This window comes from Chamaea fasciata, unplaced genomic scaffold (assembly GCF_029207755.1).
Source record: "Chamaea fasciata isolate MVZ Bird 193981 ecotype frontalis unplaced genomic scaffold, bChaFas1.0.hap1 SCAF_8, whole genome shotgun sequence".
NCBI lineage: Eukaryota > Metazoa > Chordata > Aves > Passeriformes > Sylviidae > Chamaea > Chamaea fasciata.
The window spans coordinates 37,635,868-37,663,399 of NW_027094093.1; the positions used below are offsets into that span (position 1 = coordinate 37,635,868).

General features: G+C 45.9%; 2 protein-coding genes across 21 annotated transcripts in view; one reads left to right on the plus strand and one right to left on the minus strand.

Moving 5' to 3' along the window:
* Positions 1–13,903, plus strand: part of RIF1 (replication timing regulatory factor 1) — a 29,342-nt gene extending 15,439 nt beyond the window's left edge. The window contains exons 20-35 of the mRNA XM_066190545.1: positions 1,294–1,393; positions 2,060–2,324; positions 3,390–3,432; positions 4,419–4,621; positions 5,962–6,061; positions 6,454–6,597; positions 6,946–7,088; positions 7,734–7,823; positions 7,912–7,966; positions 8,554–11,166; positions 11,582–11,713; positions 12,008–12,085; positions 12,177–12,292; positions 12,584–12,737; positions 13,024–13,132; positions 13,443–13,903. Coding sequence (XP_066046642.1) covers positions 1,294–1,393; positions 2,060–2,324; positions 3,390–3,432; positions 4,419–4,621; positions 5,962–6,061; positions 6,454–6,597; positions 6,946–7,088; positions 7,734–7,823; positions 7,912–7,966; positions 8,554–11,166; positions 11,582–11,713; positions 12,008–12,085; positions 12,177–12,292; positions 12,584–12,737; positions 13,024–13,132; positions 13,443–13,666 — 4,569 coding nt within the window. The 3' untranslated portion in view covers positions 13,667–13,903. The remainder of the gene's footprint in view (positions 1–1,293; positions 1,394–2,059; positions 2,325–3,389; positions 3,433–4,418; positions 4,622–5,961; positions 6,062–6,453; positions 6,598–6,945; positions 7,089–7,733; positions 7,824–7,911; positions 7,967–8,553; positions 11,167–11,581; positions 11,714–12,007; positions 12,086–12,176; positions 12,293–12,583; positions 12,738–13,023; positions 13,133–13,442) is intronic.
* A 2,452-nt stretch (positions 13,904–16,355) lies between these two features.
* NEB (nebulin) overlaps positions 16,356–27,532 on the minus strand; it is a 99,001-nt gene continuing 87,824 nt past the window's right edge. For 8 of the 20 annotated variants that reach the window (XM_066190449.1, XM_066190452.1, XM_066190451.1 and 5 more), the window contains 15 exons: positions 27,377–27,469; positions 25,421–25,513; positions 24,142–24,234; positions 23,557–23,649; positions 22,921–23,013; positions 22,379–22,471; positions 21,526–21,618; positions 21,093–21,185; positions 20,721–20,813; positions 20,297–20,404; positions 19,904–20,087; positions 19,298–19,390; positions 18,506–18,658; positions 18,105–18,214; positions 16,356–17,223 (listed from right to left, as the gene is read on the minus strand). In XM_066190449.1, coding sequence (XP_066046546.1) covers positions 17,050–17,223; positions 18,105–18,214; positions 18,506–18,658; positions 19,298–19,390; positions 19,904–20,087; positions 20,297–20,404; positions 20,721–20,813; positions 21,093–21,185; positions 21,526–21,618; positions 22,379–22,471; positions 22,921–23,013; positions 23,557–23,649; positions 24,142–24,234; positions 25,421–25,513; positions 27,377–27,469 — 1,659 coding nt within the window. In that variant the 3' untranslated portion in view covers positions 16,356–17,049. The remainder of the gene's footprint in view (positions 17,224–18,104; positions 18,215–18,505; positions 18,659–19,297; positions 19,391–19,903; positions 20,088–20,296; positions 20,405–20,720; positions 20,814–21,092; positions 21,186–21,525; positions 21,619–22,378; positions 22,472–22,920; positions 23,014–23,556; positions 23,650–24,141; positions 24,235–25,420; positions 25,514–27,376; positions 27,470–27,532) is intronic. The other 12 variants (XM_066190456.1, XM_066190446.1, XM_066190455.1 and 9 more) reach the window with 8 other exon arrangements.

The window sequence follows — 27,532 nt, forward strand, 5'->3', positions numbered from 1 at the left end:
TTAGGGATTTTACTGCTAAAGCTGCAAAAAAGAGAAAGATTTTTTGAAAGAAACTTTTTTTTTCCTTACCTAAATTGCTTCTTCCCAAACTCACACCGAGGGAGGGGGATAAACATTTAATTTGGGATATAAAATCCTTCCTGCTTAACACTTTGGAAAAAATACTGTGAAAGAAACCAAAAAAAATGGGATTTAAAAACCTGGAATTGAGAGGATTGCATCATTGTAACCTACCTCGGATGCTGCTGTACCCTGATAATAAACATCACTTTGTAGTTACTCAACAAGCCAAACTTAAACAGTGTAAAAGTTCAGCGTGAAGTTATATTGAAACTTCTTGTAGCTCCCAGTATCAGTGTTCCTTTTAAAGCGAGTTTGGCCTTACTGAGGAGAATTTGGATGGGCTGAGAGGGGGAAAAAGCAACTTTGATCATCTTTTTCTAGGCACTATAAATTAATTTTGCTTTGGCTGTTCACGGCAGCTTGATTGTTGTGCCCGTAACGACTTTTCTGGCAACGAGGCTTTGTCCTTGAGCACGCAGTGACCCTTGAACCTTAATTTTACTGATTTATCCTAAATGTGACCCCTTCTCCCAGCTGCCTGCCTCTGTCTGCTGCTTTAGACAGTATTTATATCTTAATTACTGGAATGGGAAGCTCATCCTCAGTACAAATGTGTATTTAAAATGGAGTTTTATCAGCCTGACCTCATCACGCGGAACAATTTCGCTCACCTTTAATTAAAAGTTGTTTCCTTGCTGTCCTAAACACGTAAAAAAACGTGGGTTTTTCTGTCATTGTTGCACTTTTGAGGATTGATTTTTGGGTTTGCTAATTGATTGATTTTTGGGTTTGCTTGTTGACCTCTGTTTCTGCTGACTGATTCCTCTTTCTCCTGACTGATTTCTATCTCTGCTGGTTGATTTCTGTCTCTTCCAATTGATTTCTCTTTCTCCTGATTGATTTCTGTCTCTGCTGGTTGATTTCTGTCTCTTCCAATTGATTTCTCTTTCTGCTGACTGATTTCTCTTTCTCCTGACTGATTTCTGTCTCTTCCAATTGATTTCTCTTTCTCCTGCCTGATTTCTGTCTCTGCTGATTTGTCTTTCTGCTAATTGTTTATTTCTCTTCCTCCTGATTGATTTCTCTTTCTCCTGATTGATTTCTGTCTCTGCTGATTTCTCTTTCTGCTAATTGATTATTTCTCTTTCTGCCGGTTGATTTCTCTTTCTCCTGACTGATTTCTGTCTCTGCAGGTTGATTTCTTCCTGCTGACCTCTTTTTCCTCCTCAGGTGTTTCCCATGCTGGAGGGTCTCACCCACCTTGTGTCAGTCATGGTTGACTGCATCAACTTTGCTCCCTATGGCACCAAATTCCAGCCCAAAAGTAGATGTAAGGAAATCATTCAAATCTGGGGGTTTTTCTGTGTGTTGGTTAAAAATTAGAGTTGAAGAGGAGACAAAGGGTCGTTTTGTATAAAATGCTCTTTGTTTTCTTTCTTATTCCCACTTTAAACTGCTAAAGTTGGAGAAATAATTTCCAAAAAAAAGCATAATTCAGTAAAAAAGTAGTTAAAATTTATCCGCCCCATGGAAATTTTTTAAAGTGGTGAAATGCAGTGTTGACCTGCTGAGGAAATTAAATCCTTGAATTGGAATTGTTGATGAGGAAAAACGTAATGTGAACTTCACTTCCAAATCAATTAAGGAATAATAATTTATATTTCTCCTTCCCTCCTGTTCACTGTTCCAGGATTTGTGTATCAGGTGGTATCTGAGGAGTGGTTGTTTATTTTCAAGCAGGCATGAAAACCTTAAAATCAGAGTCTGACCAGCCAGAAATATAAATAAAAAGAATAGAAACCAGATAAAATTAAGCATTAAAAATGTGCTTAATTTGTGAAACCAGTTTTTAAACTATTTATATATAGATCTAGTTTGGGAATCAAAGCTCTGCCTCTCACGTAGACTCAGTGCTCAGCTCTCTTTTGTTGTCAGGCACGTTGCTTAAGGAAAAAAAAAAATCAAAATTTTAATTGAATTTTTTTTCAAATCTCAGCTCCCCAGACCCCCACGGACTGGGCTAAGAAGAAGAAGGAACCCCTTGGCAAACTGGCCTCTCTCTTCAAGCTCCTGCTGCTGCTCCTGAACTCCTTCCATGAGTTCAGCTCCCAGGAAATCCATGCAGAATCGCTGATTTCCATGGGCTCTTCCCTGCTGGCTGCTCTGCACACCATCCTCAGCCACATATCCCTGCCCTCGCTCCTTGGAGCCACTTTTGCCATTTTCTCCAAGCCCTTGGCTGTGTTTTATGACAAAACCAAGTGAGTTGTTCGAAGGCTGGGTGGGAATTTGGGGTGGGGGGGGAAAACTCTGGAGCTCAGGATTTGCAGGATTGGGGAAAAAAAAGAGCTCCATAATTCAAATTTTTCATCTTTTCAGACTGTCAGCATCTCTGCAAGGCTCCAAAGTTTAGTTTCCACCTGCAGTGAAGATACTTGGTGACAGAAATTCGTTTTCTAGTGGCCACTGCATGAAGTTTTCAAGGAAATTAATGATAATTACTTGATGGACACTGAAACCCTGGAAGTTTTTAAGCAGAGAAAAACTTGGCTTGGTGTTTTTTTCCTGAGCCTGGTTTTTCTGGGATTTGTTAATAAAAATGGTTTTCCTTGGATTTATTGATAAAAATGGAAAAATTTATTTTCTGAGCATAATTTTTTAAAGATTTATTCCTGAAAAGGGAGAAATTGGATCAGTATATCTGAAGGAAGACATGTGGAAGCAAATAAAAAATTTGGGGACCTCTTCAGCTTGGAGGTCACACAGGTTTATAAAATGAGTTACTAAATGTAAAGTTCCTCACATTTTTCTGGCTAATTGTACCCAAGGATTTTTTGTATATGGAATACATTTATTTCCATGGAATGTTATTTTTTTTTGTGGGATTGCTTAGTGGTGCTTCAGCTTTTCAATGCAAATATTCCACTCTTTTAATGCAAATATTTAGGGGCTCTGGAAATGTGTTTAAGGAGAGCATTAAGAGAGCAGTTAGAATTTATAAGAATTAATTTTCAGTTTGTATTAATGACCACTGACTTTTCCATCAATTTCTCCTCAAGTCAGCATTTCAGTATCCCATGGAATTTAAAGGATAATCTGGGAAGCTCCATCAGGAGATTGTTTAATCCCTCATTTGAGGTTCGTTTCACCAAATGATTCCATCAAGTTACTCGCTAAAACGAGTGTGCAGTGTTGGAATTTATTATCTGTTGAATTTTTAGGCTTGGGATTAAATGGGACAGCAAAATAAAAATGATTTGAATTTGTTTTTTGGCAGGCTCCCTGAAATTTATATTCAAAATGTTAATTTTTTTTTTTTTTGGCAGGCTCCCTGAGGTACCCAAAGTCTACAGCAATCTGAACAGCAAGGTAAGTTTGCCTCAGAAATCACTGGGCTTGGGGGAAATGTGGAACAGCAGAGTTTTGCCATTTCTTCTGTATTTAAAAAAAAAAAAAACAAACAAAAAGAACCCAACAAATTAAAATGTGGTGAGGGTAGAGATTTGATTTTTAAATTCTGCGTTCCTGAGGGGAAATTCTGCACTTCTTGAGGGGGAATTCTGCATTTCTCGAGGGGGAATTCTGCATTTCTCGAGGGGGAATTCTGCATTTCTCGAGGGGAATTCTGCATTTCTCGGGGGGAATTCTGCATTTCTCGAGGGGGAATTCTGCATTTCTCGAGGGGCAATTCTGCATTTCTCGAGGGGAAATTCTGCATTTCTCCAGGGGAAATTCTGCATTTCTCGAGGGGAAATTCTGCATTTCTCCAGGGGAAATTCTGCATTTCTCCAGGGCAAATTCTGCATTTCTCCAGGGGAAATTCTGCATTTCTCCAGGGGGAATTCTGCATTTCTCCAGGGGAAATTCTGCATTTCTCCAGGGGAAATTCTGCATTTCTCCAGGGGAAATTCTGCATTTCTCCAGGGGAAATTCTGCATTTCTCCAGGGGAAATTCTGCATTTCTCCAGGGGAAATTCTGCATTTCTCCAGGGGAAATTCTGCATTTCTCGAGGGGAAATTCTGCATTTCTCGAGGGAAAATTCTGCATTTCTCGAGGGGCAATTCTGCATTTCTCGAGGGGCAATTCTGCATTTCTCGAGGGGCAATTCTGCATTTCTTGAGGGGAATTCTGCATTTCTCGAGGGGCAATTCTGCATTCCTGAGGGGGAATTCTGCATTTCTCGAGGGGAATTCTGCATTCTTGAAGGGAGGAGCGCTCAGCTCTTCAACTTGGCCGCGATGCGCCATTTCGAGCCGTAACGATAAACTTCCAACTAAAAACTTCTAATTCAAACACTGCAGTTTTCCATTGCAATTTTCCCTTACAACCCTGTGTGTTCTGTTCCCCCCCCGAGCTGGAGAAGCTGCTGGCAGAGGTGCTGCAGTGCCTGCAGGCTCACTGCCCCGGCTCCTGCGACTCGGAGCTCCTGCAGCAGCTGAGCCCCGTGCTGTGCGTGGCCTTCCAGCACAGGAACAAGCAGCTGAGGCAGCAGAGCGCCCAGCTCTGGAACTGCACCTTTGCCAAGGCCTCCTCCCTCACCTACCCGCAGCAATTAAAGTAAGAAGGCGGATTTTGTTATTCGCGCCTTCGCGAGGTTTGTGCCGCGCCCTTCGGGTGTGCCTGGTGCCGGCTGGGGATTGGGGGTTTTAGGTATAAATATGAAAAATACGTACAAATAATTGACACACAAATATATGGGATATATTTTAATATATATAAATAATTTATGCATAATTATTTATATAAATATACATATATATAATCTATACATAAAAATATATAACACAAATATGCATATGGTACATATAAATACAAATATATATGCAAAATAAGTATAAATGAAATATATACAAAATATATAACTACAAATATATATACAAAAATATATAAATACAAATATTTGTGCAAATATATATAAATACAAATATGTACAAAAATATATAAATACAAATATATACAGATATATATAAATACAAATATATACGAAATATATATATATACAAATATATAAATACAAATATATATTCAAATATATAAATACAAATATATATACAAAAATATATAAATACAAATATATACAAATATATAAATACAAATATATACAAAAATATATATAAGTGCAAATATCTATACAAAATATATAAATACTAATATATATAAAATACAAATATAAATATATATAAATACTAATATATATACATGTATATATGTGAGTTTTGTATTGTGAGGTACTACTCTTTTCCTGAGTAAGAAACAGATTTTTATTATTCACATCTTCACAACTTGTGTTGTGCCATTCTGATCCCTTGTGCAAGCTGGGGATTGGGGGGGGTGTGTGTGTTCATATATATAAAATACATATTTTTATATATATATATATATATGTATTTTTAAAAAAGTTTTGTGTTGCGAGGTGCTGCTCTTTTCCTGAGTATTGTTGTTATATTTTCATAGATTTTTATTCCTCATGTCTTCACAAGTTGTGATGTACCATTCTGATTCCTTGTGCAAGCTGGGAATTGGTGTATATATATATATATATATAAAAATATATATATTACATAAAGAATTTATATAAAAATATATATAAAAATATAAATACATAGCCTCTGTATTGCGAGTTGCTGCTCTTTTCCTGAGTAAGAAACAGATTTTTATTATTCAGATCTACACAAGTTGTGGTGTGCCATTCTGATTCTTTGTGCAAGCTGGGGGATAATATTTTTTATATACAAATACAGGTAATATTTATATTTATATATAGATAGAAATATATGTGTATAAATATATAAATATTTATATATATAAGCTTTGTGTTGTGAGCTGCTGCTCTTTCCCTGCACCTTTCCCCCTCCCATAAATCTAAAATCCTTTTTTTTATTATTGTTGTTGAGCAGGTCAGTGCTAAACAAAGCCAAAAAGAAAATCCCTCTGCTGCTGCCTGGTTTTGAAAGCATTGAGATGTCTGAGGAGTGCAGTGGCCCCTACTCCGACATGGTAAATATTCCAAATATTCATGGTAAATATGGTCAAAAGTCCCATGGCTGGCGTTTCATGGGAATTGTTCAGCAGGGAGTGAGAGGTCAGTCGGGATTTTTCATCTGATTGACCTGCAGTGGTTTCATGTTTGAAATGATAAACTCTGCTGGGTTAGCACTCAGCTGCTTCTTGCCACTTCCTGCATTGTAAATTTTTTGGCTTCTAGGAATTTATTTGAAATAATTAATTTATTTTTTTTAAGCTGTCCTCTAGGAAATTTAGAGGAAATTGGCGAGTTTTATGGTTTTATTCCAGATGGGATGGTTTTACTCAAGAAAATAACCACAGGGTGATTTGGGTGAGCTTGGAGTTGTTCCCACAGTGCATTCAGTGTGGTTTTGCCTGAACAGATGGAAAATTCCCAGCTGGATGCAAAGATCAGTGGAGTGGGGGTGAAGGTGGGACAGAAACGAGATTCCATATTGGCACATACCAGTGAACCAAAAAATGATGGCAAAGACAAGCCCAGCAACCTGCAAGCAACACCTGCAAAGGTAAAATGTTCCCAGAGAGGTGTCCTGAGATCAAATCCAGGCCAAAATCAGGAATTTGGGGATGCTGAAACGTTTTTCTTTCCAAGTTAGGCTGCCCAGCACAGTCTGATTTAATATTCCTGTCAGAATTCTCTGCTGAATTTTGGGGAGGGAGTCAGGCTGGGTGGGAGGGTGGCAGAGAAAACCCTCAGTCCTCCCTCTGGCTGGAGGTTGTGACAGATTTGGGTTTTGGTGGCTTTTGGGGTTGGCAGATCCCTCACACAGATAGGACACGTCCTTCAGAAGTTCCTGATTTTCAGTTCCTCTCTTGTTCCTAACCCTGATTTGGGGTTTTTTATCTTTCTGCAGTTAAAACTAGAATTTTCATCTCCTAAGACAGCGAGTGAGAAGCCTCTGGAAGAGGAGAAATCTGTTGATTTTGTGTTTATTCCTCCAGAAACAAAGCCAAGAATATTGACAGAACATCAGAAAGAAGTGCTTAGGTCAAAGAGGTCTGTCATTTACTGTTTTAAACTTAATGTGTGTAATGTCATTCCTTGACTTAACTTCAATTCCTGTCGCTCACACCACCACAGGTAACTGAGTCTTGTTCTTCCACACAAGTTATTGAGTTGAAAGTAAAATAGTTCCTTGCTTCGCAGTTTTAAAGCAACCAAATTCTCCTTGCAGTTGCATTTCTTCTTTTGATTAAAGCCTCTCTAGTCTGTTTGGACTTTGGGAAATTGGAGTTTAGATTTTTACTTCATGGCTCGCTTGCAGTGTGAAATAAAACGTCATTTTTCATAGATCATGGAAATTAAAGGTTTGGGTGAAACAATCTGAGGAAAGGATTTCTTGAGCCAGCAGCATGTCAGGAAATTGGAGATTCTCAAGATTCATCTTAATCGCAAAAGAATCTTTAGAATGATCCTCATTTTCATGTGAGAGGATAATATTGGAGTGATTTCTGTGTCAGGCAGGACTTGTGTGGCAGGAACTCCTCTGGGTTGTGGTGAATTCTGTGCAGAGTGGCATCCCAATCACAGCTTTTATTCCCCAAAAAGAAAGATTTAATGCAGCTGCAAATAATGGCCTTGAACTAAGGAGATATTAAATTCCAAAGAAGAGTCTGACTCCCATTCCTGGTGCTGTTCCAGAGCTGATATTCCTGCCATGTACAACAACTTGGATGCATCCCAGGACACCAGCTCCTTTTCCCAGTACACCCAGTGCCAGGAAGATTCTTTGTGAGTACAAGTGCCCAGCTGTGGTCATTAAAGGTGTCTCCTTTGGCAGCGCCACTGATTTCAGATTCTGACTGAAATTCTCTTTCAGGGAAGTCCCGCCTGTGGTAGAAGATGCCAAAGAAGACACCGCAGCCCAACCTCAGGTAATCTCCCGCTGTCTGCTGGTGAATAAAGTCAGAGTTTCTGCCGTAACATCAGAGCTTTTGTGGTTTGTTTTGCCATTCTCAGCCCCAAGTGAGAGAACATTTAACACCATCGCAGGGCTGTGTTCTGCTTTTTATCAGTTATTCCTGGCAGTCATGAGGTATTTGATTCCAAAATGGGAGGATTTGTGTGAGCAGTCTCTGATCACTCGTGTGCCTGTGCTGCCACAATATTTTATTGGGGTGAAGATTGTAAATCCTAAATTCCTTCTGGAGAGCAATTGGCTGAACAGCTGCTGTGCTAAGTGTAGTGCCAATCAGAGCAGCTAAAACACAGCAAAACTTCAGACGTTTTTTGGAGTTCTTTGTTTTGGGATTCAGTAGTTTAAAAAAGTGTCTTTTATAACTATCCAAACACAGATAATAAATAAATAATTTGGAGGAAGGGTGGTTAGAAAAAGCTTGCGGGTTTGTTGTTTCTTACTGCACCAGAGCTGTAGTTGATTTTTATTATATTCATAGGACAAGAACAAGTATTTCAGTTGATTCCCAGGACAAATCTTTTGCTGTTGATGTTTTTGGTGCAGGAGGAGAAGGCGGGGAGTGAAGGATGTCACTCCGAGGAGAGCCCAGCCTGCAACAGCGACGGGGAGGCCAAAAATGACACAGCTGAGACGATCCCAGAGGAAACATCCGTTGGAGAGGGATTGGAGACCAGTTCTATGGAAGCAGCTTGCCAGGAGGCCTCAGCGGGGAAGGAGGACACCTCCAATGTCACCAGCAGCTCGACCTCCAGTGACATCATCTCGGGCACGCCCCAGCCCGTCAGCCGGCGCCAGTCCTTCATCACCCTGGAGAAATTCGGGGCTGCAGAGGGCAGACCCTTCAGCCCAGCCCCGCTGAGCTCTGCGCTGGAGCCGCCCGGGGGTGCTCCTGAGGCAGCCCCACAGGAGCACAGCAGTGCCACCAAGGCTGCCGCTAAAGCTGAGAAACCTGGGGAGGAAAACAAAACCGCTCCGAGGGCCGAGGCCGAGGCGGGCGCCGTGGTGACGCGCAGGGTGACGCGCCGGCAGAGCAGGATGGAGCTGCAGGGGAATAAATCCAAATTCCTGAGCAGGGCAGAGGGGTCCCTGGGCTGTGAGAGCCTGGAAAGCAGCGCTGAGCTGAGCTCTGCAGTGGAAGACATGGAGCACGTGCTGCTGAGCCACTCGCAGGCTCTGCGCTCCACGGACGTGGACATCCAGAGAGCCGAGGACGCCATCGCAGAGATGGAAAAGGCCCAAGGGCTGGACATGGACTCCAAAGAAAACACCCCCCCAGAGAGCAGCAGCTGCTCTGAGCCGGCCCCAGGGGATGAGAGCCAGGGGTCACAAGTGTCCTCTCAGCAGAAGCAGCTCCGCCGATCCTCCAGGAGACGCTCCGAGACCGTGGAGAGCTCCTCGGGCAGCCAGGACAAGGAGGAGGGGCCCCCAAAGAGGGACAGGAGGAAAGAGGAGGAGAAGGCTGCCCAGAAGAAACTGTCCCAGGGGAAAGGGGATGGAGCCCAAAAGCAGAAAGGAATTCCTGGGAAAACCACAGAAAGCACGAAAGAGGGCGGCCAACCTGAGAGAGCGGCAGAGGACTGGAGCTCCAAGGAGTCTCCTGCTGGCAGGGGCCTGGAAGAGGAGGGTGGCAGAGGCGGCAGGAAGGCAGAGGATCCCCCCAGGCCCGAGGGGGAAGGTCAGGGCAGCCTGGGCACAGCAGGGCACAAGGTGGAGCGCCCACGGTACTACACCAGGAGATCTTCCCAAGGTTTGCTGTCCAGCATAGAAAACTCTGAGGCTGACAGCTCTGAGAGCAAGGAGGAGAGCGCAAGGAAGAAAAAACCCGTCAAAGTGAGGAGCAGAAGCAATTCTCTTGAAGGTAAATTGAAAGAGGGACAGGCAGGGAGCAGGAGCCTCGAGGGATCTTCCCAGGGAAGTGAAACCAAGAGCCCAGTGGAGGCAAGGAAAGGTGATGCTGAGGTCAGCACAGGTGAACCAGGTGGCCTGGAAAGCCAGGAAAGTCCTGCCCCTGCTGGAGAAGCCGTGGGCTCCGGCAGCAGCTCTGAGATTGCAGACAGCAGCATGGAGCAGAGCAAGGGGGATGCATCCGTGGAGTCCCTGAGCAGCCCCTGTGTGTCTGAGCAGGATGGGAGAGCAGCGGAGGACAGCAAACAGGAGGAGAAGCAAACCAGCGAGGGGGACTGTGCAGCAGCAGCAGCAGCAGCAGCAGATGTGTCAGGGGCTGAGCTCTCCTCTTCGCAAAGCCCCGAGTGTCCCAACAAGAGAAGCAAAAGGGTGAAAAAAATCAAGAGCTGTGATTGCTGCTTTAAAAAGCCAAAGCAGCAAGCGACTGAACCCAAGTCTACTGAATCCAAAAAGGAGAAAGGTCCTGAGCTGGAGGAGGCTGAGCCCAGCCCTGTGCAGACCCCTGGGAATGGTTCTGCTCACTCAGATTTGGAGGAGAGCTTGGCCCTGGCCCCGTGTGGGACGAGCACTCCATTGCCCTCTTCCAAGGAAGCCAGCACCTTCAGCTTGGAAAGCCAGGGAATAGCTGAGGAAAAGCTGCAGGGAAGCAGGGAGGTGCTGGAGGAGGAGAATCCAGAGATTCCAGAGGGTTCAGCAGCTGAAACCACCGAGTCCATGGAGGAAGTGAAGGAACCTGCTGAGCAGAAGGAGCAAACAGAGCAGGTTCTGCCTGAGAGTGTTCCTGAAGAGCCCAGGGAGAGCTGCCTGGACTCAGGGGACCGAGAGGAGAAACCAGCAGCTGCAGAAAAGGAAGAAATCGGTGAAAACGCACAAGTGGAAGAAGTGCCTGAGGAACTGAGTGTGGACAGCAAGCCTGAGGAAAAAGAGATTAAGGAGCTAGAAGGAAATCAGGAGGATAAAGGAGAAGCTGAGAACTCTGCTGGAGAAACTTGTGTCGTTCCAACAGATGAAGAGATGAAGGAGGAATTGGTGGAAACTGAAATAAAAGTGCCTGAAAACGTGGCCTTGGGCAGTGTGAGTGTGGATTCCCCCCTGAAGGTGGAAGGGGGTCCCTCAGTGCAGGTGGCTGAAAGCCCCACCAGCCTCCAGGCCCGCTGCACCTGGTCCCCCTCAGCCTCCCCCTCCACCAGCATCCTCAAGAGAGGGGTCAAGAGGAGCCAGGAGGATGATTCCCTGTCACCTGCCAATAAGGTATTCCATGGGAATTGGGTGCTAACTCGGTGTGCAACTGGGATGAGGAGCTGGAGTCGTTCCAAATCTGCTGAATTACTGGTTAATTGTGAATGGTCTTACAGAGAAGGTGAGGTTTGGGTTTGGAAAGTGCCAGCACTGACGGATTTGCATTGTGAGGGGGTTTATTTTCAAACAGAGCACCGGAGTGTGTTCTGCCGCCTGGATCTTCCAAAACCAGGAGCAACATCCTCAGGGTTGTAGCCAGAGATTCCTTTGGGCATCCTCACAGTCTGTCCTCGGCTGAAACGTTCCCTGTGTCGTTCAAGAACTTCAGTGATTCCAGACTGTGTTGTTTTGTCTCCTCAGACTGACTGCACCAAGCCGTGCTGGGGCGAGTTCCCGCTCTAATGAAACCTCCTTCTCTCCTCCCCAGATCCGTCGAGTCTCTTTTGCAAACCCCATTTTTCAGGAGGGCCTGGCAGACGACATCGACAGGAGGAGCCCTGTCATCAGATCCCATTCCTCACCCTCCTCCAGAAGTCTTAAAATCCTCTCCAACATGCAGGTCAGGGTAAATCCTGTTACCCTCTTCTGTGTGTCCCAAGTATTTTGTATTTATCATAAATAGCATGGCTTTGGTGAATGTTTGTAGTAGCTTACACACAGTTGTAAGGCTGAGGATCGGAAGTGTAAGAAACAAAACTCAGCTTTAGCCTGACTCGTTCTGTTACTCTAAACTCCAGTGAACTCTGAGGTTTCAGGGGCTAAAATCTCACTATTAACTGAATTCCTGCTGTTAAACCATTAACTGAATTCCTGCCACCCTGAGATTTTTTTTTTTTCCTCTTTTTCTATCCAGCACATTACCACTCCAACCAAAGGATTTCTGTCCCCAGGATCTCGTACCCTTAAATTTAAGAGCTCAAAGAAGTGTTTAGTAAGAAGTGCTTTGGTTCATGTTTTCTATTTATTTTTCTCTGTATTCAGTGTGTGACAGTGGATTTAATCCTTCCCCTGTGTTATCCCAGATCACAGAAATGGCCAAGGAGTCCCTGCCGTGCCTTACCAAGTTTGTGTATCCTGCCTTGGCTGGCTGCAAAGCCCCTGTGGACGTCATTCTGCCTCAGATCACATCCAACATCTGGTCAGTGGCTTCTTGCTTCTGAAGGTGACATTTCTGTAGAAACTCGAGTCTTTACTGAAGCTACAAACGCAGAATTTTAGCCAGAATTCTTTAAAAGGATTGGGGTTGGTTGGGTGAGGGAGAGACTCGACTGGTCTGGGGTTCTTCAGGGTTCTTTTTTGGTTAAAAGCTCCCCAGGGCTGGGGGGTTTGTGCAGGGCCAGGAGTCGGATTGCTGATCCTGTGGGTCCCTTCCAGCTCAGGATATTCCCAAATCCTACACCAATAACTGATTTTCCCTCCCCTGCTGCAGTGCCAGGGGCCTGGGACAGCTCATCAGAGCCAAGAACATCAAGACTGTGGGAGACCTGAGCACTCTGACAGCTCTGGAAATCAAAACCCTGCCCATCCGCTCCCCCAAAGTCTCCAATGTCAAGAGAGCTCTGAGGGGATACCATGAGCAACAGGTAAAGTTGAGTTTTGCCACCCTCCAGCCAACATGGATCTGATTACCTGCAGGAGGAGCGATGTCTTTTTTCCTTCATTAAAAACAGCGCTTTAAATCTTAACCCCTGCCTGCCTCAGTCCCATGAATTCAAGATGCAGATGACTTGGTTAAACCAGTGTTGTTAACAGGAAAGATGATTGGATTGATTATGAGGTTAAAATAATATCTCACGGTGGAATTTAATTTTGCTTTTTTTTCAATCTAAAAGTGTTGTGGGTTTTTTTTTCTCCCCACAAAACGCCCAGGTGAAATCTCGAGGGTTGGAGGAAAGCACAATGCTGGAAGAGGCTGAGAAGCCTGGGAATGACGTGGAGGAGAAACCTCTCAGTGGAGATGAGGAGAAACTTGCAGCAGGTACCTGCTGGTGGCTTTTTGCTTTGGGTTTGGAGGGTTCTGCTCCCTTGTCTTCATTCTCTCCTGGTGGCAACAGCAGGCAACGAAGACAATTGTTTTTATTTTGGGCTTAGTTTTATTCTTACAATCCCGATCCAACACTCACCCTGAGGAAGGCTGGGGTGGAGTCCCTTTGCTGGGAATGCGGAATAAATAAAAAATAAATCTTGATTCCCATGGAATAACGACCCCGTAGGCTGCGCAGAGATGTGATTTTGTACCAAACCAGCCGGAATTCTGCCAGGATTTCCCTGCACTTGTCTCCTTTCAGATTTGGTCGACGCAGCCACCACCAGCAGCAGCAGTGAGCAGCCCCAGGGGGATCTCCCGGGGCAGATCCAGGCTCTGGCCGCCCAGCTGAGCTCAGAAGATCTGCACGGCTACTCGGGCAGGCAGCTCTTTGAGATGCAGGAGAAGCTGGCAGGGATGGCCTCGTGCATCCTGAGGAACCTGCGGGAGCGCTGGCACTCCCCTCCGCACCAGGGCCCCGAGTAGCTGCAGCCACAGCTCAGCACCCAGGACCTGGTGCAACACTTTCCTCCGCTTCTGCTCCTCCCTGCTCACTGACTCCTTCCAGCTGCATTTGGTCCTGGAGGAGATTTTTTAAACACCTCCATCAATTTTTTTTTTTCCTTTTTTTTTCAATTTTTTTCCATTTTTTCCTTTTTTTTTTTTCCTTCTCTGTTCCTTTCCCTTGGTTTTTCTTTTTTTTCCCCTCCTTTTTTCCCTCCTTTTTTTTTTTCTCTCTTTTTTTTTTCCTTTTTTTTCCTTTTTTTTCTTTTTTTTTTTCCTTTTTTTTCCTTTTTTTTTCCTTTTTTTCCCTTTTTTCCTTTTTTTCCCTTTTTTTCCCTTTTTTTTCCTTTTTTTCCTTTTTTTCCTTTTTTTCCTTTTTTTCCTTTTTTTCCTTTTTTTCCTTTTTTTCCTTTTTTTCCTTTTTTTCCTTTTTTTTTCCTTTTTTTTCCCTTTTTCTCCCTTTTTCTCCCTTTTTCTCCCTTTTTCTCCCTTTTTCTCCCTTTTTCTCCCTTTTTCTCCCTTTTTCTCCCTTTTTCTCCCCTTTTTCTCCCTTTTTCTCCCCTTTTTCTCCCCTTTTTCTCCCCTTTTTCTCCCCTTTTTCTCCCCTTTTCTCCCCTTTTTTCCCTTTTTTCCCTTTTTTTCCCTTTTTTTCCCTTTTTTCCCTTTTTTTTCCCTTTTTTTCCCCTTTTTTTCCCTTTTTTTTCCCTTTTTTTCCCTTTTTTTTTTCCCTTTTTTTTTCCTTTTTTTCCCTTTTTTTTCCCTTTTTTTTCCCTTTTTTTCCCTTTTTTCCTTTTTCTTTCTTTTTCCTTTTTCCCTTTTTTTCCCTTTTTTTCCCTTTTCCCTTTTTTCCCTTTTTTCCCTTTTTTCCCTTTTTTCCCTTTTTTCCCTTTTTTCCCTTTTTCTCCCTTTTTCTCCCTTTTTCTCCCTTTTTCTCCCTTTTTCTCCCTTTTTCTCCCTTTTTCTCCCCTTTTTCTCCCCTTTTTCTCCCCTTTTTTCCCCTTTTTTCCCCTTTTTTCCCCTTTTTTCCCCTTTTTTCCCCTTTTTTCCCCTTTTTTCCCCTTTTTTCCCCTTTTTTCCCCTTTTTTCCCCTTTTTTCCCCTTTTTTCCCCTTTTTTTCCCCCTTTTTTCCCCTTTTTTCCCCTTTTTTCCCCTTTTTTCCCCTTTTTTCCCCTTTTTTTCCCCTTTTTTCCCCTTTTTTCCCCTTTTTTCCCCTTTTTTCCCCCCCTTTATTTTTCCTCTCTTTTTTTTTTCTTTTTTTTCCCTCTTTTTTTTCCCTGTTTTTCCCCTTTAAAAATAGTTCTTGTGGTTTTTTCCCCCCCTCCCAAACTTCTGGGACTCTTTCCTCCCTGGCAGAGGTGTTTCTATGGGATTGCTATGCATCTTTCTTTCAGGCACTGAAAGAAAAACCCGACAAAGCTGTGCAATAGCAAAGACTGTGAAACAAAAAAAAAAAAAACCAAACCAACAGAGTAATTAAATTATTTTTTTGTTTTCTATTTTTTTTGGTTTTTTTCTCAAATCCAAAGTGTTCTTACTGCTGCAAACTTGCTGTGGGCTGAGAGCTGCTGCAGCTCTGGCAGCGCGTGCGAGCTAAGCTGGGCTTAATTCCTTCCAGCAGGAGCCTGGGATTTGTACTGGATCTATTTTTCCATGTATTTTGTACGACTCGAGCTAAGGAGTGCTGAGGAAATGTGCTTGGACGGGTGAAAGACTCTGCAAAGCCTCCCAGGCCTTTGCTGGCAGCAGTTCTCCTTGTGGGAAGTTGGGTGGTTTTTTTTTCCATGGGGAAATGGATGGATTGGACAAGAGCTCTTTGTATATTGTGTACAGACTCACAGCAGATGTTGGGTAATAATTTATGGAGTTTTAATTGCATGGACTGCATTGCTGCTTCTTGGGAGACCGGCCAGAATTCCCAGGTTTTTCCCTCTGGAATTCTGATCTGTATATATTGTACTGTTGCTATCCCAGATGGATGTTTATTGAAAGGGACTGCTGCAGGTGGTTTTAGAACTTTTACACGGGCAAATAAAAGAGCAAATAGTTCCCAAACTTGGTGGTGGCCTCGTGGTTTGGTGGTTTCTGGGCTTTTTCCCTCCAGTGTCCCCTCAAATTCGGGTTCCCAAGGCTGGGAGGGACCTTGGGATGTTCTCTGGGCTGCAAAGCTCAGAGTGTTCTTCGCCCCGGAGAAAAGGGACGGGACAAAGAGCCAAGGGGAGCTGTAAGAGGAAGCTCTGTGGGGTTTTCTTGCTGCTCTGAGAAGTTATTTTGGTTCCAGCTCTGCCTCCTTGGGAGAGTTCAGCTGCCCTGGGCAGGTGAGGATGTTCCTGACACGGGGAAAGGGTTTGAATCCCAGCTCCCAGTGCCTGCACTGCTGGATCCTGCCTTGGGGAAGGACAGTTCCCTTCCAGGCTGGCTCTGCTGGGAATTCCCTCTGACCTCTGAATTCCTCAGGGGTGATGCCTCAGCCCCCGCTGTTAACTGGGATTTCAACACAGCATCCAGGGATTTTTATTCCCTTCTTTCCCTGTGGAGTGGCTGCTACTGAAGGCTGCAGTCAATGAAGCAAAAAATTATGTTCAGTGTGAACTAACCCCAGATCTGGGTCCTTCCCTTCCTCAGTGCAGTCCGTGGGGTGAATTCCCTTTCCCAGCACCACAGAATCCATCCGTACTGCAGAAACCTCAGCTTTATTCATCGCTAATTTACAAGAAATCACAGCTTTTGCCCCCCAAGAACGGTTGCAAGGAGAACACGTTCAGGAGAGCTCAGCAAGCAGGAGAGGGGTGGTTGCTTTTCCCTCCCCAAAGAAATCGGTTTGAAATACGAAGCTTCAAATGGAAAAGTGAAGAGAGTCAAACATTTTCGAACAGCCCAGAACAATTCTCTCTCTGTGGGAGAACGAATCACGCAAAACGTGTTTAGTAGTGGAATTTGGAGATGCTGTGTAGCGTCTTACGGCGTTTGCTGAAACATTTGAAATTCCAGACAACGTTTGGAAGTCGGGAGAAAGTTTCAAGTTTGGCATTGGGAGAAAGAAAGGCGGGACGTGCTTCGAGGTGCCTTTTATAAATGGGGAATATTCCAGGTTGCGGTTCGCTCTGCAGTTATTTCTGTTGTGGCTGAGGCGGCCAGGAGGGCCAAGAGGTGAGATGACCTAAACCCCGGGTGAGGTGACCTAAACCCCGGGTGAGGTGACCTAAACCCCGGGTGAGGTGTCCCAGCCCCAGGGGAGGTGACCTAAACCCCGGGTGAGGTGACCTAAACCCCGGGTGAGGTGTCCCAGCCCCAGGGGAGGTGTCCCAGCCCCAGGGGAGGTGACCTAAACCCCGGGTGAGGTGTCCCAGCCCCGGGGCAGGCGGGGCTCACACGGCCTCCACGTAGTTAGCCGGCAGCATGCCGGTTTTGCCGGTTCTCTGCACGGTGCCGTACATCCAGCCCTCGTCGATGGCCTGCACGTTGACAATGGTGTCCCCGTCCTTGAAGGACACCTCGTCCGCATCCGCCGCCGTGTAGTCGTACATGGCCCGGAACGTCTTCTGCAGGGACACAGGGGACAGGGTCAGAGCCTTACAGGGGACACAAGGGACAATGGCCAAACCCTGGCATGGCCCTGAATGTCCTCTGTAGGGACACCAAGGATGACAAAGGGACAGGGTCAAACCCCAGCAGCCACAGAGGGGACAGAAAGGGACGTGGCCCAAGTGTGGCGTGGCCTGGAATGTCTCCTGCAGGGACACCAAGGGACAGACCCCACCGGGGCCCTGGATGTCCTGCCAGGGCCAGAGGGGATATGGTCAAAGCCCAGGGCTGGGAATTGGGGTCACAGCAGGGTCTGGCTGTGGATCCTTGTCCCTCCCTGAGCTCCTTGGGCACCTGAGTGCCACCACCCCTGGCTGTGCTGGTGACACCGAGCCTGAGCAGTGACCTCAGGGTGCTCTGGGCCACCATCAGTGTCACTGATGGTCACTCCAAGTGTCACTTCCCAATTGTTGCCTCCCAGCAGTTTTCGGAGGCGTTGCCATTCCCACCGTCCTTTACTCCAGAGGCAATCTCTGAATGAGCCCTTCTTCCCACTCCTAAATTTTCAAGTGTCGAGTAGGAAGAAGAGCTCATTCCAAGTTCCCAGGCGCACATTCCAAATTTTTAGGTGCTAATTCCAAGCTTTTAGGTGCTAACTCCAAAATTTTAGGTGCTAATTCCAAGTTTCCAGGCACGGGGGAGGCTCTGTCCCATTTATGTCACTGTCACACCTCACCTGGTTTCATCCAGAGCTTCATGCCCATGGATCGGGATGTCACCAGCCCAATCTTTGATTAACGCCATTAATTAGTGTTCCCGGCGGGCTGTGAGCCCTGCAGGTGGCCAGGACCCCCCAGGGGCCGTGTCCCCAGCGCAGGGGCCCAGCAGGGTCACTCACCCCGGCCGTGGAGGGGTGGGAGGGCACCGAGGACACCGTGGTTTGCTGGGTGGCCACGGAGGACGAGCGCTGCTGGGGCAGCTCAATGGTCTTCACCTGCTTGTAGCCCACTGGGAGGGAGAGAAGGGGGGTTATTATTATTATGGGATGGTGATGGAGCTGGTGGGATAACGATCATTGTGTGTGGGGTTATTATGGGTTGGTGATGGAGCTGGTTGGGATGAAGATCGGGGATAGGCCACCGGGACGGGTCAAAATCGGTTCGAAATGCACGTTTTCAGCTGTTGCCTGTGCACAACTCGGCGCTTCGGAGCCGTGATTTTTCCTGGCTCTGGGAGCTGCAGAGCACAGTGCCACGCTCAGCTGGTGTCCCACCCTGTGTCCCCAGGGCTGTCCTGTACCTGTGGCCGTGGCAGTGAAGAAGCCCCCGTTGCTGTAGTAGGAGAGGCGCTGGTCGGTGCCGTCGGACGGCTCCGATTTCTCGTCGGCCGCGCCGCTGATGCTCAGGGCGCTGGCGGAGCGCGAGTGCTCCCGGCTGCGGCGCTGCGCCTGGACTGGGGACAGCAGGGACAGTCACCACCCCGGGGCTCAGAGTCACCACGGCCCCTGGGGGCTCAGTCACCAGCCCCAGAGTCGTCACCTCATAGAACCCAGCCCTGCTAAGCTCAGCCTTTCCATGATGCCAGTGTGGTTTTATGGCTCCTTAGAGGGATTTCCCAGTGCTTTTTGAAGTGTTCCATGCTGAAGTCCTGCTCTGCAATGTTCACAGTGTTTGAGCCTTTCTCCAGCCTCTTTCCCCTGGCTGCTTCCAAAATTGTTATTCTGACTATCCTGTGATCTTTCTTCCTGGCACAGCATTGAGCCATCGCCAGGATTTTCTACCTTTTTTCCTCTCAGACGGGAGTTAAAGTAAAGGCCACTGAGAACAGCCTGTTCAGTAATTCCAAAAGGAAGCACAGGCTCTATGGTGGCAGCTGTGGATCACATAAACGATCCTCCTCCTGCCTCTGTTGGATGATTTTATGATAGGAAGATTACAAATGTATCTTTTGAACATAAGTTACGCCGGGAGGAGCAGCCACAGCCAATTTTTTCCCTGTCCCCTGTGTCCCTTGGGGTCTCTCAGCTCTGTTTGGCACCCAGACCACGCCCTCCCAGGAGTTTAAATCCCATTTTCCCCCTGTGGGACACACCTGAGATCATGTGCAGGCTCCGGGACTGGATGTTGTCCTCGGCGGGGTCGTAGTCGAAGACGGAGCCGGGGTTGGTTCTCCACACCCGGAGCCCTGCAGGGAACAAAGCATTTCCTGAGGGGAGCCTGAGCAGCGCGGCTGGACAGCACCACAGGAGTTGTGCCCTCCCCAGCCCCGGGAGTGGCCAAGGCCAGGTTGGACATGGGGGTTTGGAGTCACCGGGGATAGTGGAAGGAGTCCTGCCCGTGGCAGGGTGGGACTGGATGAGCTTTAATGTCCCTCCACCCCAAACCAGTCTGAATTCTTTGATAAACCACCCTTATTTTAGAAATCAGTGTTTCTCAGCTCTGCAGCACAGGTTAGGCTCTTTTTACACAAGGTGTTCCTCTAATCCATAGAGATGAAGTTAACAACAGAAGAGCCATAAATGCAGCGTGACACTATCAAGGTGGGGACAGCAGGTCACAGGTCGTTTACAGCTGTCGGGAGAGAACATTTTCCAAAGGGACTTGGATGAGAACATCGCCAGGTGATGAGGAATTGGAATTGACGTGGCTGAGCTGAAAGGAAACCCCTGCTGTAACAGATGTGCCCAGGTCTCCTGACCTGTCAGGTTCTCCTGGTCCTGGTCCACGCGTTTGCGCTCCATCTCCACCACCCTCCTCTGGATGCCCCTGTAGCTGATGTCACTGAAGTCCTGCATGTTCTTCTTCACCCGCTCCGTGATGGGGTCGGTCACCACAGGCGTGAAGCTCCCTTTGCTCTTCTCAAAGTCCTCGTGGTACTTCACCTGCAATCCCAAAGGATTGTGATTCCCAGCACGGAGAGCTTCCCAACTTTGCCTTTCCCAATCTGACAGATCCCAACCCCAAACTCCCTTCAGCATTAAAGACCTGGCTCACCACACCTGGTGGGACACCTTGTCCCTGCTGCCAGGTGGGTTTATTTCTATATTTAACTGCCCTCCCAGGGGAAGGACACCTCTGGGAGGGTCCTTACAGTGGAGATGTGTTTCTGGGTCTCCCGCACGCGCCGCATCTCCGGGGTGTCCAGCACGTAGGCGGCTTTTCCTTGGACTTGCTTGCGGAAACTGTCGGAGTAAAGAACCTGCCAGGGGAGGAGGAGGAGGACAGGATTTACCTCTGGAGCACCAGGCCGGCAAAGAAGAGCCTGGAGAAGAGGCAGTCCCAGATTTTTATGCATTTTTTTATAAGTGACTCCTGCTGAAGAACCACAGTTTTATACATCACGGAGAGTTACGGCAGTAATTTAAAATTCAGCTGCTTAAAAACCCCCAAGCGAACCCAACTCAGCACAGAAACACTCGATTGCACCAGAAAGCTTTAAAGAATTCCCTGTGGCTCCATATCCTTCCAAAGGAGGATCTTAGGGATAAAACGTTCTTTCCCCGAGTTTCACCCACCGAGCTGATGTTCTCCTGGTTGCGTTTGGCTCTCTCCATCTCCGGGGTCAGCGGGGTCGGAGTTCCCTTGGCCATGTGCTCCTTGTACAGCACCTGCAGGGCACAAAAAAATGTGGGCAACAGCTGGGGCTGGAAGAATTCCAGCTTTTCCTGGGAGCGGGGTTAATGTTCAAGCAAAGTGAGCCCTGCGAGAGTGGAAACGATCTCGGGAAACAAAGCAGCTGAAACGTTATTGGCAAAAGGTCAGAATAAAAAAAATCAAGGGGAAAATAGGCAAAAAGAAGGAAAACTGGGAAAATCGGGCTGAATTAGGTGGAGTTTGGCTGAGGATGGTTATTTTTGACACGAGGTGCTTGGCTGTGCTTGCAGTACCGAGCTGATTTGTTCCTGGTTCCGCTTGACTCTCTCCATCTCCGGAGTGACCGGGCTGGGAGTGGCTTTGCCTAAACCTTCCCTGTATGCAACCTACAGACCACAAAGGAACTCAGTCACCAGGGCGGAACTCCACTACTGGGATGTTACTGGCTTTACACTCAACACCAGCCGTTAGGGGAAAAAAAAAAAAAAAAATTCAAAAAAAATTTTAAAAATTCAGGAAAAACCGTATTAACAAGTTAAATGACAAAAAAACCAAAAAAATCCTTTAAAATCACAGTACTTAAGAGGTGACTTTGTAAAGAAAAAAAAAAAATTAGAGGGTTAAATAAAACCAGGCAGAGTGAGGTTATTCAGAGGAGCTGGAGGACATGGTGTGGTGTTAAGCAGGGCGCTGGGAGGTTTGGGAAGCGTTTCCCTGGCGGAATACCGAGCTGATCTGCTCCTGGTTGCGTTTGACTCGCTCCATCTCGGGAGTGACGGGCGTGGGGGTCGCCTGCCCCACGTTCTCTTTGTACAACACCTGCGGGACACAGAACAGGCCCCCCCCGGGCTCTTAAACAACCCCAAAGCACCGCGGCTGGAACACAAATTATTGCTTTTGTTACCACATTTCAAAACCTCAAACGTTTAGTGCTGCCAGGAGGGGTGAGGAGCAGGGAGAGGGGAAATGGGATTTGGGGTTCGGGGCTCTATCCAGGTGCCGGGTGGCTCCAGAGGCTCGGGAAGTGCCTCTGGCTCTAAAAAGCTGTTTAAGAAGTGCTTTTTTTAATCTATATTTGAAGCAATTCCTGATCTTTTGGGGAGGAAGGTGGAATTTTTGTTGCCACACTGTCCCAAATAGTGATGTCAGGGATGGGTGTTTTCCCCTGAAGTCAATTCCGCCTGAAAATCCAATGGAAAGGTGAAACACAGAGAGGAACCTGAATATCCCTGGAAAACCTGGGCTGGTGGGAGGTAAGGGAATGGAATGAGCTCTATGTCCCTTCCAAGCCAAACATTCCCTGATCCCCCACCAAGGGATCCAAACTCCTGAGATGGTCTGGATAGAACCCACAAAATACACAAACCAAGTTGTAAAAAAAGCCTAAAATTCTGGCTCACACCGTTAACACCGAAGTGATTTGGGTTTAGAAGGACCAATTAATGTGCAGGGAAGAAAAAAAAAAAAAAAAAAGAAACACATCTCGTTTTTTAAAATGAAAACCAGCTCTGAGTGGGAGTTAGGCTGTTACTTGATTAAGTTGAAGCACAAAGGAAACCAGAAATTTCTGGGCAGGTACCGAGCTAATGATCTCTTGATTGCGTTTGACTCTCTCCATCTCGGGGGTGATGGGGGTCGGGGTCACCTTCCCCACATTTTCCTTGTACAAAACCTACGGGATGCAAGGGAGTATCCAAACGTCATTGGAAAGGAAAACAACAACAACAAACAGCGACAAAACCCCAAAAAGCAGAACAAAAAGCTTTTTTTTTTTTTACACTGAGTTAGGGCTGGGGCACGGGAGGAGGAATTGGAGCTTTGCCATTCGTCTGGAACGAGCCCTGGCTGGAATCATCGGCGTCAAAGCACAAGGTGGAGTAAGAAAGGTTTAAAAAAACTCAACCAGGACAACAACATCCATCCCCAAAAAGGGATTTTCCTTTTTTTTTTTTTTTTCCAGTAAAACCCTGCCTGGGGCAGCGTTAAGGAGAAGCCGGTGCAGTTTTGTGTGCGAGCACGGGGGCAGGGCCATTTCAGGGGTTAATAAGCACGGGTTGCTGATGCTCCAGCCGGGTTAAACACTTCACTCCGCTTTTTAGGAACTTTTCCTGCTGCAAGTACCGAGCTAATGATCTCTTGATTGCGTTTGACTCTCTCCATCTCGGGAGTGACGGGGGTGGGGGTGGCTTTCCCTATGTTTTCCTTATACAACACCTGCGGGACGAGAGAAAGGAGCCAGAGAAAGCCACAGTCAGTAACAGCTCTCCCGAGTAATTCCATTTTTTTTTTTTTCCCCCTTGGATTTAGTGCCCCAGGTGGTTTGAAAGCAGGTCCTGGGCGCTGTTTTAGTAGAGGAGTAGTTTGGCAGCCCGGCTTGGACTGCTGGTGATAAATGGGGTGAGTACTGCACCAAAGAGCACAAAATCCCACTGGAAAACTCGATTAACTGCTTTAAAAGAAACGGCAGCACTGCAGAGAAAAGGAAGGGGGTTTGAGCGGGTTTAGGATTAGAACAGGACATTAAAATCACTCTTTAAACCGAGGTCAACTGAACCGAGTTAACACTTCAACCTGAGAAAGCCACGAGTGAGGAGCGAGCCCTGCTCTGAGCCGCTTTGGAGCAGGGCCGGCAGAGTTATTTTGGGACAAATCCTTCTCCAAACGGTTAAAAAGGGGGGGGGCTTCGAAAGAGTTAAAAGGTTTCAACTCTGGGTTTTAAAGAGTTAAAAAAGGGAAGTTTTGCTCTTGGCAAAGTACCGAGCTGCAAATCTCCTGGTTGCGTTTGACCCTCTCCATCTCGGGGGTGACAGGAGTGGGGGTCCCTGTCCCCACGCTCTCCTTGTACAACACCTGCACAACAACAACAACAGCAACAAAAAAAACCCATCCAAACCCATCAGCAACCTCGGAAAATCCCTGAAATCCGAAATTCCCGGCGGAACGGGAGCTTTTAAACCCCCACTGCGGAGCTCCTGAGGAGTCACACCCTCCCTCATCCACGGTTAAAGCAAGGCACGAAGAATTCCACATATTAAAAAGGAACAAACCAAACCGCGTACCAAAGGAAGTCGGAACGGGGAACAAAGCGGTTAAAAACATTTAGAACCACGAAAAAAAAATAATTATTCGTTAAATAATTCAGAACGACGTCAATACTGGTAAATAATTCCATCAGCGAAGAAGTGGGAGGTGCGGAAACAGCGAGGAGGAGAGGATGTGTCTATGAGGAGGTTTTTATGCGTGGATTAGGTGGGATGAGGAGGGGAATTTGGGGGTTTTTAGGAAGGTGAAGGGGCGGTGGCGGAGTGGGGTTAAAGGGAACACCCCTGGTGCCCACAATACCGAGCTGAGGTGCTCCTGGTTGCGTTTGACCCGCTCCAGCTCGGGAGTGACCGGGATTGGGGTGCCCGTGCCCGGCTCCTCCCGGTACAGAACCTGCGGGAGAACGAACGGGGCCGGATCAGGGATGGGAAAAAAACAAACAAACAAACAAAAAAAACCCCAACCGGGACAGAAATTCGGGATGGGAGAAAAGAAATCCCGCTCCAAACCAGCAGCGCTGCTCACAAAACCGGGTGATAAAAGCTGGGAAAGCATCGGGAAATAGCGAATGAAGCGGTTCTGGTTCCGCTCGCATCCCGACGAGCACACCCGGCGCTGCCACAGCCAGGCGAGGTTTAGTTCTCCAGGAAAAAAAATCGGGAAAATCTCCAGCTGAAAATCAGGAAAATCGGGAAAATTCACTCGGAGGAACAAAACTGAGGGTGGGATTAAATAGGGAAAATAGGGTGAGGGTTTTATGAGTTAAAACAAAAGGATTGTTGCGGCTAAATAAGGAAAACAGGGTGGATTTTAAGAGTTCTTTTTTTAAAAAAAATATTTTTAGGACTAAATAAAGGAAACAAGGTGGGTTTTAAGAGTTAAAGAAAATAAAAGTTGTTGGCACTAAACGAGGAAAATAGGGTGGATTTAAAGAGTTAAGGAAATAGAAATTGTTGGGATTAAATAAAGGAAACAGGGTGGGGTTTTAAGAGTTAAAAAAACAAAGATTGTTGGGACTAAATAGGGAAAACGGGGTGGGTTTAAAGAGTTTTTTTAAAAGACTTGGGAATAAATAAGGACAACAGGGAGAGTTTTTAAGAGTTAAAAAAAGGATTGCTGGGGCCAAATAAGGAAGACAGGATGGATTTTTAAGAATTAAAATAGAATTGTTGGGACTAAATAAAGAAAACAGGGTGGATTTTAAGAGTTTAAAAAAAGGACTCTTGGAACTAAATAAGGAGAACGTGGTGGGAATTTAAGAGCTAAAAAAGGGATTTTTGGGGACTAATTAAGGAAGACGGTGGGTTTTTAAGAGTTAAAAAAAAGAGGCAATCACACTCCAAAAGGTGGGATTCGATTACTAAAATGATATAATTAAAAATAAAGTGAATGAGAACAATATAAGTAACAATTACGAAGGGAAAAGAAAATCTGGGAGGGACCAGGATATTATTTTTTGGGTAAGTCGATTATAAGGAAACAAGAACATTGCTTTGTTGGTTAAAAGGTATTTTTAAATCGATTAAGAGGGATTTTTTTTAATTTTTTTTTTTTTTTGGCTTTTGAAATTCCAAAATACCGAGCTAATGTGTTCTTGATTGCGTTTGACCCTCTCAATCTCGGGGGTGACAGGGGTGGGGGTTCCTGTCCCCAGCTCCTCCTTGTACAACACCTGTGGGGCAAGGGGCAAAAAAAAATCAGATTTAAAGCAGCACCAAAAGCACCCAGAGCGTCAGAGAGCGGCTTCTGACACGGCCCGGGTTTAAAAACCCCCGGGAATAAAAAACTCATTGAAAACGCCGATGTGACTGAGGCTGGAGGAGGGTGGATTTAGGTGGGATAGTGGGGGAAAAGGATATATTTCTATAAAAATTCTTATTATATGTAATCGTAGATAATATATAAACTAGCTATTAATCAAACGAGATATAATTCTATATTTCATATTATTTTATATCTTATATATTAGTACATTATTTTATATTTATATTTATACTTATATTTATATTTATGATATTTACATATTTATAGATTTTATAGTCTATATTTTATTTATACATTTTATACATTTATATTTTTATATATATTTGATATTTTATTTTTTATATATTTTTATATATTATACATATTACATTTACATATCTGTAATTATATATATTACATACATATAATTTCTAGTGCTCTCCTGTTTTTAGTGACACTTCCCTCACCCTTCCACACATTCCAACACCCCCAGAACACTTCCAGTGCATCCCTGCCACATTTCCTAAAGGAAAAGGCACCAAACCCAAGGGAAGAGGAACCAAACCCAAGGGAAAAGGAACCAAACCCAAGGAAAAGGCACCAAACCCAAGGAAAAGGCACCAAACCCAAGGAAAAGGCACCAAACCCAAGGAAAAGGCACCAAACCCAAAGGAGAAAGCACCAAACCCAAGGGATGAGACACCAAACCCAAGGAAAAGGCACCAAACCCAAAGGAAGAGACACCAAACCCAAGGAAGAGGCACCAAACCCAAGGAAAAGGCTCCAAACCCAAGGAAAATGCACCAAACCCAAAGGAAAAGGCACCAAACCCAAGGGAAGAGGCACCAAACCCAAGGGAAGAGGCACCAAACCCAAGGGAAGAGGCACCAAACCCAAGGGAAGAGGCACCAAACCCAAGGGAAGAGGCACCAAACTCAAGGGAAAGGCACCAAAGACAAGGAAGAGGCACCAAATCCAAAGGAAGTGGCACCAAACCCAAGGGAAGAGGCACCAAATCCAAGGAAAAGGCACCAAACCCAAAGGAAAAGGCACCAAACCCAAAGGAGAAAGCACCAAACCCAAGGAAAAGGCACCAAACCCAAAGGAAGAACCACCAAATCCAAAGGAAAACACACCAAACCCAAGGGAAGAGGCACCAAACCCAAGGAAAAGGCACCAAACCCAAAGGAGAAAGCACCAAACCCAAGGGATGAGACACCAAACCCAAGGAAAAGGCACCAAACCCAAGGGAGGAGACACCAAATCCAAAGGCAAAGGCACCAAACCCAAAGGAAGAACCACCAAACCCAAGGAAAAGACACCAAACCCAAGGGAAGAGGCACCAAATCCAAGGAAGAGGCACCAAAGCCAAAGGAAAAGGCCCCAAATCACAATTCCAGGTGATTTTTTTTCCCCCATCTCACACCCAGCACAGCAGGCTCAGGGATCACAGCCACGGATTCAGGTCAGGAAAGGAATAGTTTAGATTTTTATACATGGGAAAACCAGGGGAAATTAAAAAAAAAAAATTCAAGGATGGAAGTGATTAATAAAAGGAAAAGGCAGATCATAAAAAATACTTCAGGAAAAAGATGGGAAGAAGGAATGGAAACTCATTAGTGGGACGGATCTCATCCAAATAAATCAGTGATTCCAAAGGGGAAAAAAAAGGCAAAACGTGAGGAACGGGACGTTCTTGTGTCAAGCAATTATTGGGGGTTAAGATTATTTTAAAATCGATTAAAGGGTTGGTTTTGGGGGGTTTTTTTTGGCTTTTGAAGGTCAAAAATACCGAGCTAAAGTTTTCTTGATTGCGTTTGACCCTCTCGATCTCGGGGGTGACAGGGGTGGGGGTTCCTGTCCCCAGCTCCTCCTTGTACAACACCTGTGGGGCAACAGGGCGGTCAAAAAGAGGGAAAAACAACCCCCAAAAAATCGGCATTTGATG